This window comes from Clytia hemisphaerica, unplaced genomic scaffold (genome assembly GCF_902728285.1).
Source record: "Clytia hemisphaerica strain Z4C2 unplaced genomic scaffold, Clytia hemisphaerica genome assembly, whole genome shotgun sequence".
NCBI lineage: Eukaryota > Metazoa > Cnidaria > Hydrozoa > Leptothecata > Clytiidae > Clytia > Clytia hemisphaerica.
The window spans coordinates 847,610-861,840 of NW_027103836.1; the positions used below are offsets into that span (position 1 = coordinate 847,610).

Genomic DNA, 14,231 nt, shown 5'->3' on the forward strand with positions numbered 1-14,231 from the left:
GAAACAAATATTGGTTTTGTACCAAAACTCTTTCTGTCGGTGATTCTGTAGTACGGAGTTCTGGTTAACCAGGGCGTTGGCGCACTCAAACTCCATTCCTGTAGCACACCTAGTTGTAGTGAATAAGCCGAGTAGCTGGATTTCATGTCTTTTTTGAAATGAAGATCTTGTAAAGTACAACAGAAGGATCACAAAACGTGCCATAAATATTATAACCATATCTTGAAAAAGAAAGTCCACTTCAGTGAAATTTAACTGTCATTCGAGTAAAAAAACAAGTATTAAAATTCAAGTTCAGTAATATTACTTGATATTAGTTTGTTTGAAAAATCTGTTCAAACAAAATATATTGCATGTGTCGTTTGATTTATTTGGCTTGAAGAAGGAAGTAAACTCACTGACATTAAAAACAAACAAACATAGTAAGCAGATTTTTAAAATCATTTTCGCAGAAAGTAATTTAAAGAAACTGGCTTATCAACCACAAATTACCAGTGATAAAAATCTTTACCATTTAAAATCTGATCGAAAAGAATGTTTATAGCTTTCAGAGCAATTAGATTCGTCATAGTACAATTATTGCCAAAACAAAACAAATTTGAGAACAGTACAGTCTCTAGAGATTCGAGAATTAGAAGTATCTCAACGTGAAGATTTTATGAGACATTTAAGGAAGGGAAATATTAAGAAGAGTAAAACCTAAAAAAAGAACCCTGAAAGAAATCGACAGTAATTAGCGGTTTCACATCTTTAGAGAGAAGTTTGAGATGTAAAATGACGAAGAACAGTTTAGTTTCACAGTTGAAAATTTGTTGGAAGTTTTTAATATCAGTCAAACTTTTTCGAGAGTAATAGTGTTCGTTCACACGGCAAAAATATCGGCCTTAAAATTAGAAAGGTTTAACAGAAGAATAGGGAGTGTGGTGATTGATCTACTTAAAAATTTGTTATTTTCTGTATAAATATGATTGAATAAGTTTTTCTAATAAGTATTATAAAGAATGAATAAAAATGTATAAAGAAAAAAAATCCTAACTAGTTAGATACCGATACAAATGTCAATATTATCTACATGATGTCAAAAAGGGTTAAAATTTACAAATCTTGATTATACTCTTGTTATATTAAAGAAAATATCCCTTGCAAGGCTGAGTTACCCAGAATAACTCGAAATAACCACTTACCTTACACAGCCATGTCCATCTTGATTTTGGGGTGTGGTTTGTAGCCATCCAATTGGAAATCATCCATAGTGAAATCTTCAATGTTGGTCACCTTTCGTTTGATGGTCAACTTTGGAAAAGGGCGTGGTGTTCTTTGCAGCTGGATTTTCAAAGGTTCAACATGGTTGGAATAGACGTGGGCGTCTCCCAAACAGTGGATGAAATCTCCCGGCTGAAAAAAGAGAAATTCAAAATTATCCGTCTGACCAGATAAGTGAAAAAAGATGAAAAACAGCTTCTTGAAAACGCAAATCCACTTTTATGGTCATAGCATAGAGTAACCAGCCAATTAATTTTTCGAAAATTTTCCACCCAGGACATTCTTATTCCAACCCCCCCTGCTTATTGATTTTTGGGAATTTTTTTTTGAAAGTTCCCTCTTTTGCCCTAATTCTGCTGTATTAACCTCCTTTTCGAAAATTTTCCACCCATGATATTTTTATTCCAATCCCCCCCCCGCTTATCATTTTTTTTAGATTTTTTTCCAACCCCCCGGCTATTAGGTACCCGAGAGTATATACTTTTTTTTGGAATCAATTCAAAAAGCTAAGGTGTATTTGTTTGAAGCTACCTTCAAGTTGCACACATGGGCCACCATAACGGTTAAAAGGGCGTAACTTGCAATGTTGAATGGTACACCAAGACCCTGGAAATGGAAAGAATATCAAAAGTATTAGATTTCATCTTTTTAGAAAGTAGACGATATAATTTTAAGCCAACCATAAAATTCTTACATTTCGTTTGATTGTAACTACCACCTGCTACTGCTACACAGAAAGCCTCAGAATTTATGTAGATTACACAAAAAGAACATATTAAGAGAAAAGTTTTTCTTACCATATCACAGGAGCGTTGGTACATTTGACAAGATAATTCGCCGTCAGAAACATAAAATTGACAGAATGAGTGGCATGGTGGTAGCGCCATCTTAGGTAGATCTGAAACAATTGAGAAAGAAAGTTATCATGCGATGATCTAGTCTAGATCTAGACTAATATTTTAAATTTCAGGTCTATAATCAGCTTCACCTAATTATCAAACACTAAAAGGTGAACAGTACTGCAAAAGAGAAGTGCGCTCGTCAAAAGAGGAAAAATTATTTTAGACACTCCTCGCACAGTTTTTTTTATGGCAGACATACTCCTCTTTTTTACTTTGTTGGAAAATTGCCCCTATGCCTATTTTGCGTAAAAAAAATAATGGTCTGGAAATCGAGACTAGCGATGATCTAGAGGAGATTGAATTTTAACAAATTAAAAAAGTATTTCTTTTCTTCAGCAGTTTTCCTTGTTTAGTTAGTTTCCTAGTACTTTACTCTCATTAATCTTTTTTTTAAGAGAAGCTGCTTACGACCATAGCAACCGGTCAAAGGGTGACTTACCGACAGGGTTCCAAGCCGACATGATCATCCGTCGATCATCTGGGTTGGTTTTGATGGTCTGGATAATTTGTTGCAATTGATCAATCCCTTGCCCATTGTAGTCAGCATATCGTCCACGGTATTCAGCCCCAAAATGACGCCACTGGAAACCGTAGACTGGACCCAAGTCACCCTCTTCGTAATGTTGCAAGCCTAAGAGGAGAAAATACAAAGTCCATAATATATTACACAATCTCGCCATTTAGCTGGTCAGTTTAAAAATAAATCAAAGCTAATAGCCGGCCAGTATTATAAGTGATTTCATTTTATAGTCGGAGGGATATAAAAATAAAATATAAAAACGATACTTGAGTTGGCACAAGTATAATCAAGACCCCTACCTCTTCCATCCAAGAATTCTCGTGATGCATTTGCGTCCCAAATGTGAATTCCTTTGTCAGTCAACTTGGTAGCATCGGTACATCCATTGACAAACCAAAGCAACTCTTCAGCAACACCTCGCCAAAACACTCTCTTGGTTGTCAGCAATGGAAAACTTTCCCTCAAACTAAATCTCATCTGTGCTCCGAACAGTGAAATTGTTCCAGTACCTAAATCGAATATTGAAGAAGTTTTATCTGAAAAAGCTAATTAAAATTCAGAAAACGCGTGCCAAACTAAAAATCAAAAACATTGAAACTGAGCGAGAAATCATTTTCACAACTTAACGCGACAAGGACAAAAATTGTATAAAGTTGCCGTATAAAGTTTTGAAAGAGAGAGGGGTAAGTTTAAAAAAGCTTGAAACCAAATTGAAGCAACTTTGAATTTAAGGTCTGAAAACTACCCAAACATTTCAGCGTTCACTTATAAACAAGAAATATTTGCAGACCCAAAGTTTCCTGTTTTCAGGATAAGCAATATAAATATAACTATCCGTATGCGCAGCGTCGCACGCTGCGTGTCCCAATCCAGTGAATCACTACACATCTAAAAAATTCTAACGGATGAAAGGTAGCCGCCGATCGATGATTTGATTTTGATTTTAAGAAATAAAGGAGAAAGAAGATAACATTGCATTGCAATTTTTAACCACAATTAAATAAATGGCTTAGCAAAAGTATATTTTAGATCTTCTTAGCCATCGTGGCTAGCAATCGTGGTTGGACATTCGAGGGTGACTTTGAAAGACTTTGAAAAGTTTTGAAAGTGATAGGGAGCCGCTATTGTAAACAGAAAGTTTTAAAGAGCATCTGAATAAGAATTCTTTAAAATGACGAAAAAAAATTGGAAAAAAGGTTGATTTTAACCAATCAAGCTCCAAACTTGGTGAATAGAAAATAGTATCTTGGGGTCTCAAAGTTAGTCTAGTGGTAGGAAATCTGCTTAAGGTGCAAAAAGATGATGGTTCAATGCCATGAAGAGGAGGCTTTGTAGAGCTTTGTTAGATTTTCGAAAACTTTTTACAAAACGTTGTAAACACACACGTTTAAGCGTATTAATATATAGATTTAGGTTGTACAGGCAGAAAAGCAGAAAGTATTAAATAATACAGGCAAGAATATCGACAAAACAGCAGGGACTATAGAATAGTCTTTTCCTGGAAGTAATAATAATCTAGAGAAAGAATCTCCCTTACCAGTCCTATCGCCCTTGACTCTTCCAGTGGCCAATATTTTTTGGATCAGTTCCAAATATTGACATTCATCATGGGGTGGTGGTGCTTGTTCTAGTGTTTGCATCTTCATTGGAGCTTCTTCGTTTGTTTTGATTTCTTGTTTCTTCATAGATTGATCCTCAACATCCATGCTCTCAATATTTTCTTTGTTTGATGGCATTAGGGAAGCCATTGTTGATTTATTTTGATTTTTGCTCTTTGGATTATAACAAAAATAAGCGAATTATTATTAGCTTTGAATTGAATAGAGTGAGCTGTTAAAAGCATTTTCCAGAAAATATTTGATTACATGCACCCCAGAAAAAGACTGATGCATTTCATTATAATGCACTTTCTCATATATCTAGCCCTGTAGAGGAAATTAAAAAGCGTTTTGATCCAGATATAAAAACTCCTTTACAGAAAAAAATCAACCAGATCTATGTAACAATCTTCAAAAGCCAGTTAGAAGCCTTACGGTTGAATGAAATAAAGATACAAGGTCTATAGCAAACGATCATGAAGTAAGATTATGAATTTGTGTGAATTTGTACTACTACAAAACTAATAAAACATTCTTTCAATAAACAATGGACTCTCATTGTTTTAGGAGAGCTCTGTGTTTCTAGTTAAGTTGAATTTTTTTCTTCTCAGAACATTCAATATATTACATAATGTAAAATGAGTAAATAAACAAAAATAGATGATGGAAATAAAAAAACTTTCTACTATCTTATGATACACAGACATAATTAAGGAAAATTTCGAACCTCAAAAAGTACTGAAAAGCAGAAGTATGAGTAATTTAATCTAGAACACAGTGAACTTGAAATGGAAAGCAAAAAGTAAAATGCTGAAAACAGCACATTATACAAATTCAATTAGCAAAGGTGGCACCACCTGATACCACATCAAAATATTACTTTAAAACAATGTCAAAGGCAAAATAATGTTGAAATAAGCTTAGTACAATCTCTGTATAAATTAATGGGAAGGATTGAGTCTTCTTCCCCTGCCTGATGCCCAATCAATCAGCAATACAAACACCATTATAATAATATCTTCTTCAAAACTTCAATTCATGTTTGGGTTTTGAATGACAATCAACATGTACTCCTTGTCTGGGGCCACCATTATTTCGTGTTTCTTTGAGCGGATACGCATAAAAGTCAAATCATTCTGAGGATCAATGTCTCTGATTGTACTCTTGGCTTTATCAGTGAGTGAATGAATCAAACCAGCATACTGTACAGTGGTGGAGTTATCAAGTGTTGTCCTGATTGGTATTCCCTCATTGTTGACAACAATAGAGCCAACAACACCTTTATGTCCACTGATTCTCTTCAATGTTTCTTCAACTTCAGACATTTTGTTTCTTATTATCTAGACTGAAATGTGAATAAAAATTCAATAAGATTAAAGATTATGATTTTAAATCATCCAAAGGCTTTTATATTTTTCTGGGGCTCTGGAAACATCATCATCATCATCCTTCGACCTAGGTCCAAATGGACCTAGGTCGGAAACAAACAATAACCCTCCCTCCACAGCTCTCGATCAGCCATTGCAGTGCCCAGTTCCTCAATCTCTAGCCCTGTTTCTCGTTTCAAAGTATCAAGAAAAGTGCGCTTTCTCGAGCGCCTAGTGCCCGCAGGACACCAAAGTAAGATCTCAGACACCATTTCGTTTTTCGCACGGAAACAGTGACCTGAGAAAGAGAGCATCCTGCTAGTCAGGACAGAGGAAATTCTTGGGAGTCCATGATATATCTCTTGAAGGGTTGGGTGGTTGCGCCAATCAAGATTCTGGACTCTTTTCAAAAGATTTGTATAGCAGCCATCAAGGCTCTTCAGCATGGTTTTTGTCATGGTCCAAGTCTCCGAGCCATATAGAAGAATGGGCTCGACAAGACTTCTAAAAGTTTGAAGTTTAAGAGCGTTAGACAAATTAGAGTGCCATATCTTGTTTAACTTATTACAAGCTTTCCAAGCTAGACCTTTCCTAATTTTAAAATCGTTTTCAGAGCTGTTAATATGAGAGCCAAGATATTTAAAATCCTTCACAAGTTTGATATTGACACCATTCTTGGAAGTTAAAGGGAGAACAATCCCAGAGGAGCTGATAAATTCAGTTTTTCCAGCATTGCAATAAAGACCGACTTGACTGGCCGAAGTTTCAAGTGAGTGAAGAAGACTTTCAAGATTTTGAATACTCTCAGAAACTAAGGCAAGATCGTCAGCAAAGTCAAGATCGGTCAGAAAAAGGCCGCGGTTACGCTTGCGCAGGGGAACTTTAATTTTGATTCCCTTGTCATTAGATAAGTCAACAGAAATTCTTAAAACATAGTCTAAAACAATGATAAAAAGAAAGGGAGCTAAGGTGTCACCTTGTAGAACTCCAGCATGAATGTCAAAAATATCAGTGTCTCCGTCAGCTGTAATGACCTTTGCTTTGGTGGACACGTATAGTGCCCTGATGGCTGAAATGAGTTTCTCTGGAATGCCGTACAATTTAAGAATTTCAAACATTTTTACACGAGATATGGAATCAAAGGCTTTTTTAAAGTCGACAAAGCAAATAAAAGCATCTTTGTTAAGTTTTCGCATTTCTTCCAAAATACGCCTGATGGCTAAAATCTGTGTAAGAGTACTTCTTCCCTTCCGAAAACCATTTTGGTTTTTTCTTAGAAGAGGATCAAGAACTGGAACGATACGTTGTAAAAGAAGTTTGTTGAAGATTTTGGCGGCGATAGGCATAAGAGTGATGCCTCTGTAGTTGGATGCTAAGGTCAAATCACCCTTTTTTGGAACAGGAATGATACCGCCAGTTAACCAAGCAGAAGGGGGAGTTAGAAACTCAAATGTGTGATTACAAAAATCGAGAAGCATTTCCATAAAGACGGGATCTTTCCAAAGCAGAGTTGGAATATCATCAAGGCCTGAAGATTTATTATTTGAAAAAAGTTTAACGCAATTTGAAAGTTCATCAATTGTAAAAGGAGAAGTTGATATGTCAAGCTCATCAAAAATTTGAGTTAAAGGGAGAGCATTAGTATTTAAAATAGGTTGGTTTCCAAGTAAAGTTTTAAAGTGGTTGAGCCAGTTTTCTCTTCTTTTATCTGGTGAGCCACCTTTGAGCTGAATAGAAGGGTGGTCTTTTCGACCTGTTAGATCATTGATCGTTTTCCAAGCGGCCGAGTGCTGATGGCTAACATGAAGATTGGAAATTGAGTTTATCTTACCCTGAATAAACATCGATTCGGCGTTAAGGTAGGCATCATCCAGAGCTTTTTGAGCATCAGAGAGGATTTTTGATGTTCTTCTTGTAGGGCGTCGCTGATGTTTTAGTTTGGCCTCTACAAGTGCATTCCGTGCATCAGAAACAAGGTTGTTTTCAAAGAGATATTTCTTTTTGACTTTTTGTTTCTTTGGTAGAAGAGCAAGACTAACTTCTTTATTAGCTTTAATCAGATTTTGGTAACTTTTCTCAATGTCGTCGTCTGCTTGAGCCAATGTATCAAATCTATTTTTCACTTCAATAGTGTAAGTAGTTCGGAGGTCGTGGTTACAATAAACCTGTTGCCAATCGATGGATTTCATTGGGTCAGGTTTAGACTTTTTAGATGATCTAAGGCTAAGAGAAATGCGACAGGAAACAATTCTGTGGTCAGAACCAACAGAAGAAAAAGAAGAATAGGACTGAGCATTGCGAACACTGTTCCTCCATTTGTTTCTTACAATCACATAATCTAACTGAGAGAGGCTTCCTGAAGGGTGTTGGAATGACCAGAGTTTGGAAGCCTTTTTCATAAACATTGTATTTGTTGCTAGTAATTGAAACTGTTGCATGAAGTCAAAGAGTTTGTTACCGTTCCGATTAGTTAATGGGTGGAAAGAGAACTTAACGTTGTCTAGGCCAAGCTGAGCATTAAAATCACCAGATATCACCAAGAAGTTGTGGGCAGGGGTGTTAAGGACAGCCCTAGAAAGAGAAGAGTAGAATTCATCAACTTCAGATTCATCAGAAACGTTGGTGGGGCTATAGCAAGAAATGAATGTTGTTTTCGGATTGCTATTAAATTCGGCGACAATAATACGGCTTGATACTTTTGAAAGTGAAATTAGGTTGTTCGCTGCCTTAGGAGAGAGTAGTAAACCTATGCCCCCTATGGTCGAACCCTGAGAGTTTTTCCAAGCAGAGGATGTTATAAGTTTATTTTTACCAATATTAGTATGTTGAAAGTTAACCTCAGGATGTAATGTTCTATGTTCTTGGAGACTAAGTATATCAATATTGCATTTGGAAAAACAGGAGAGTAGTTCCTGTTTGCGACTAGTTAAAGTAAGAGTACGCGCGTTAAAAGTACTAAAAATCGTAGAGTGTTTACATCTAAGAAGTTTGCGGTTATTATTTTTGGTTCCAGACTCTATCCTATCACCGCCTTCTCGCTCAGATGAGTTTGGAGAAGGAGGTTCATCAGTCTCTGAAGAAACAAGGTTAGGTTGTAGAACCGGAAAAGCAGGGGCTTGAACCCTGGTGCTGTTTAGAGAAGTCATGATTATTTCTTTCGATAGCTTTTTGTTTCGAATGCTCCACGCCACTGGATACACCCTAGAGAGAATGACAGTAACAAGTGTCTAAAGAGGTCAATCACCCCATGAGGCATAAGAGAACCCTGCAAGACGCCAACCTGTACAGGGGTGGTTTTATATCAGAATTTTCCTTTTCCTATTTGGATTGCCGTAACCGGGCTATAAGATGCTCCAACTACACCTAGTTCTCCGAAGAAATGGAATGAAAAGTAAAAATAAAATTCTTAAAATATGATACAGGTTATATATACTAAAATTCGCGGTTTATATACAGTTAAAATTCGGTTGTATGCAAGTTTAAGAGAGAAAAACATATTCACGTAGTTTTGCATTTGACAATTTTCAACACTCAAGTGATTAAAGTCGTCTCTAGAAAATTTTCAATTCAAAATAAGTTTCCTAAATAATCCAGTAAAACTACAATGAAGTAAAAAAAGAAAAAGAGACTCTCACAACAGAAGTGGAAATGATGGAACTGTCTGTCTGCCATCCCGCATACCCTGGAAACATACCGCCACATATGGGACATTTTTGTATGGAAGATTCAATGATAGATAGGCACATCTATACAAGACAAAACAAAAAAACAATGTGAGACAAGATTAGAAAAATGTTTTGAAATGATAAAATATTTTCTTTTTTGGATAAAAGCTACAAAGAGTTTGGTAACATTTTATTTTGACCATTTATTCATTATATGAGTTATTTGGGTTGATCTCTATGGCCAGGACTCTCTCCAAAAATCTTGAAAATTTTTGTCAAGTATGTGATAGCGATACACCAATGGGACATTTTGTGAAACACCCATTGATTTTATTAAACTGAGAGAAAAATCTTCAAATCTGTTATACATTCAACAGTCTTATGTCTAATGAATGCTTTGGTATACAATTAAATCATCCAAAGGCTTTTATATTTTTCTGGGGCTCTGGAAACATACCGTCATATATGGGACATTTTTGTATGGAAGATTCAATGATAGATAGAAAGATACGAGACCTCTAAATGCATTTGGGATGGGCCCTACACAGGAAGGTGTAGGAATCACAGGGCTGACAGACACTGCGACTTGACAGATGCGAGCTGCCAAGCCATGTTGTATACCATGACACTCGAACCTGGTTGAATAAGATTGGGAGAGCGATGCTCATGTGAGGCTGAACCTTATGAGTGCCATGGCATGTCACATTGTCTGTCTAATCTACCCACACATCAGAGTAATGGTACCCAATTCCCCTCAAAGGACATGGGTTGACCCAGGCAAAAGTATATTCACTTGCCAAGTGAATTGTATTGTAGAGACATGGTATTGAATTTGGGCCTCCTAGGCGAGAGTCAAGGATGATAACCACTATACCACTACAAGCCCTGGTAAGGTCGGCTTTGCTGACCAAAAAGATCACTTATGCTTATGGCAGTGAGGTTCTTATCACGATTCTCAGATTTACGGAAAACAACAGCTTTTTGCAAACCCGTAATCTTTTAGCTTAGAGAAGCAAAAAATTAGAGTTTATGGGTTTGCCAAAAAAATGCCTTGTCAAAATCTTTTTGTAAGTGTTTGTTTTGCGAAATATAGAAAAATTTTCTAATATAATCTACGTATATTTTAACATTTTGATAACGAAAACTTAGGGGAGCCGTCCATATTCATTTGACATTTCGCAAAATGTCAAATTGACGTTATGAGGGGGTGGGGGGTTTTAAAAAGTTAGCTTTGACGTTATAAGAAATCAAAGGTAAACATTTTTGTGAAAATCGCAAATATTTGTTTTACCACAAACCACACTATACTTTTCAAGCTGTCGAAAATATATTTGTGTATGAATTAAATGAAAATTTGCTTGCATAATCCCATTGGTTCGCTTTGATATCATTACATCTTACTTTCATTGTTTGCACGATCGAGCTAACCACATCGCACAAGTGGGCAAAGAAGGTGGAAGGCCTAAAGGGCAAAGCACGACACTGACCTAGCGCCAAGCGGAGCTTTTAATTTCATTTGAAATAAAGGTCATTAGTTAAAAGAACACATACACGCACAGGTACAACCAAGTACGGACTACGTTATCTGTGGGGGGTGGGGGCTTTAGAGGATAACGTAAATTTGACATTATGCGTTGTCAAATGAATATGGACGAGTCCCCTTAAATATATCCTGACGATCTCAATCGAACGGAATCGACGATCGAACCAATCGAACCAAATCGAACGCAATCGACCGATTGAAATTCGATTGTCGAACGCAATCGAATCTCAATTGAACGTCAAAATTCTAGGTAATATTCGATTGGTTCAATCGACTGGTTCGATCGTCGATTCCGTTCGATTGAGATCGTCTGGCTTTATTCTTGCAGCTTCCCAACATCCAAGCTCTCAAACATCACAAGCTGAATGAATTTACTTTCGATTTCCCGTAGAGATTATGTGATGAACAATCCGGGGGTCAATAAATCGACGATCGAACGCAATCGAATGCAATCGAACTTCAATCGAACGCAATCGAATATCAATCGAATCGGAAAATTGCGGTAATATTCGATTGAGATTCGATTGCATTCGACAATCGAACTTCAATCGGTTGATTGCGTTCGATTTGGTTCGACTGGTTCGATCGTCGATTCCGTTCGATTGAGATCGTCTGGATATAATATTTGAAAAATAAACAAATTCTTTCAGTTTCTTTATTATATGTTGAACCCCCGGGAGAGGGGGTCGACTGCGCAGGCATATGAGCAATTTTCCATTGTTTTGATTTTGGCAACCACGGGAAACTTCACTCTCCCCCTTAAAAAATAGTAGGTAAACATCCAGTTCTCATAAGAAAACCCAGACAGAGAAATGGTAGGTAAAGAACTCCTTTTAATCATAACTTCTTTTCCTCTAGATGAATTTTTGGAAAATGTTCAGGAGAGATACATAAAATTGTCATTAATATCATGTTCAAATATCTAAAACATTCTCTTTGAATAAACCAGACCCGATCAATCGAACTTGTCGAACCAATCGAACAATCGAACTAATCGAACTCCATCGAACGATTAAAGTTCGATTAAAAAAATTAATCGAACTCTAAGATCTTTTGAAAGATTGTGAGTGTTCGATTAAGTTCGATCAATGATGGGTTTCGGTTCGATCAGTTCGATAAACCAATTTTGTTCGACAAGTTTGTGCTGCTCCGCCACCGTATATTAGCTTCTTTTTAAAGCCAAATTCGGAATATAAATCGGGAAATTACTTCCGAAAACGGATTACATACTGTTCCTGTATCCTTTAAGCGCCAGAGGCGGTTTGTTGGGGCGTAGTATTCCGCCACTCGGCCGCGCGCGAAATCGCAACATAGGGGCTACAGACTTTATTCCGGATAGACAAATATCCTGGTACAATAAACGTCAACTTCCGGGAACTGTCGAAATGGCAATCGCATGCCAGAGGACAAAGTTTTTGCGAGCGAGGGAAGATATGAGGATTTAATATCATCGAACTAATCGAACTAATCGAACTTTTTACTGACCGAACTAATCGAACTGCTATTGCTTCAAAAAATTGTGAGTGTTCGATTAGGTTCGACTAACTTTTTTAATCGAACTTTAATCGTTCGATGAAGTTCGATTAGTTCGATTGTTCGATTGGTTCGACAAGTTCGATTGATCGGGTCTGGATTAAAGGAAAGAACAAAATGGCAATGTTTACATTTCTCTAACCTTCCACAGTGTACTAAATTGAGCATTTTTACCTACTGCCTCTACGGTGGAGATGGTGAAACTGTTAAACGGTGTATTACATAACTTTAAATTTCCTATCTTTCTAACAGGCTACTGTAATTCCAAGAGGAATTCCGATTGTAAACCCGACTGGTTAGTTTTGGAACATCTTTGGAACTAAAAGAAAAGAAATCCTTTTTTGTCTTCAAGAGAGCTTCCCTTGCTCGTAGAACTTCCCTTTCTCGTTTCAAAGGGCATTGTAGCTTTCAAATAGAAAGAAAAACATTGCCGTCTACTGCCTACAGGCTTTTCAACAAATTCTTTGCCGACTAATAAAGCTCAGCTAGCTCAGCGCAGATCAGCATTGCTGACCAAAAAACAAGCCTAGGTCAGCAAAATTTTGCCCCCTATTTTTCTATTTTTCTTGGAATGGAACCGCCCAATAATGCATAATGATGCAAAGACATTATGACATTATTCATTTATATATTTCACATGTGTGAAAAAATAGAAGTCCCCTCAACTTGATCTACAAAGTAGATTGGTTGATTGGAAATAACAAATAACAATAAATATAAATATACAACCTGTAGCAAGTTTGTTGAAAAGGAACACAATCAATTGGTGTTTATTGCTCTGGTAGTCACAACAAACAGAAAACTAAGTAAAAAACGTCCGCCATTTTGAAAAAAACTATCGAACAAAAAAAGGACGAGTGAAAGAGCTTTCCCGCGCTTTTTAAAATCACAAAACAGCGAGTTGGGCGAGTTGTACTCGCCAAGGCCTGGATCGAGCCGACCGACCCCGCCCAAGCTTTGACTTGAGCATAGCAAGCAAGAGACAAGAGGGCAGAAAGTACTGGTTGCTTGTAAAGCCATTTTTTCCATCTTTGTCGTGTTGTGGTGTTAAGAAAAAATAACTGTATTTCAATGCCGTACACGGTAACAGAAATGTTTGTAAACATGAGATTGTGAACTGAACCCAGCTACCTTTGCTTTAGTTACCTTTTGTTTTGTTTTTTCGATTCCATCCAAGGCAACACAGAGTTTTGATAGTTTTGCCCTTGGCTGAACAGCAAGGTCAGATCGTCACTTTCCATATACTTTTTAGAGCACAACATCACAAGATGCATACAACAGTACAACAGTGTCGGACCGATGCGAGTTGGGCAAATGCCAAGCGCTTTAACAATGGACATGGAGCTTTTTGTGGACTTTATTTTTGTGGCATATTCTTCCATATAACTATATCTCCTATATCTCTGACAGGAGAAAACATTTTATTTTTTCATACTATATATATTTGTCTAGTACATCAGGATGTGCGAGGATGTCCCCTGCCTGGTGTCTAGTGCAGTCGGCTCCAAGGAGTCTAAGGTGTTTACACCTTTGTTTTCTTCTCCTCTCAGTCTACCTGGAGTTTGTTGTCATCTACTTGTACAGGCCGACAAACGACAGTCAGCCTGTCCCAAGCCAGGATAAAGACAGAGGGACCCAGAGAGGACTACTAACTTGGGCAATGTACCTTCATTTTATCATATCCCAGAGCAACGTTTGTGTGTAGTCGCGCGGCTGAGGTCGAAAAAAGTGGCTAGAAAATGATTTTCGTGATACACCTCTTAGATTCCACTTTTTTCGATGGAAACTCTCGAATTAGTATATGTAGATTCCAAAATCAAAAAGTTTCCACGATATTATC

At 37.0% G+C, this 14,231-nt stretch overlaps 1 protein-coding gene across 1 annotated transcript; it reads right to left on the reverse strand.

Annotated features, from left to right (window-relative positions):
- Positions 1-927: 927 nt before the first annotated feature.
- Positions 928-4,481, reverse strand: LOC136807125 (thymidylate synthase-like). The gene is made up of 6 exons (XM_067063699.1): positions 4,223-4,481; positions 2,985-3,194; positions 2,605-2,796; positions 2,061-2,161; positions 1,795-1,869; positions 928-1,395 (listed from the first exon to the last, which is right to left on the reverse strand). Exons 1-6 carry the CDS (start codon positions 4,431-4,433, stop codon positions 1,186-1,188), a joined length of 999 nt encoding a protein of 332 aa, XP_066919800.1. The 5' UTR covers positions 4,434-4,481; the 3' UTR covers positions 928-1,185.
- Between the last annotated feature and the right edge of the window lie 9,750 nt (positions 4,482-14,231).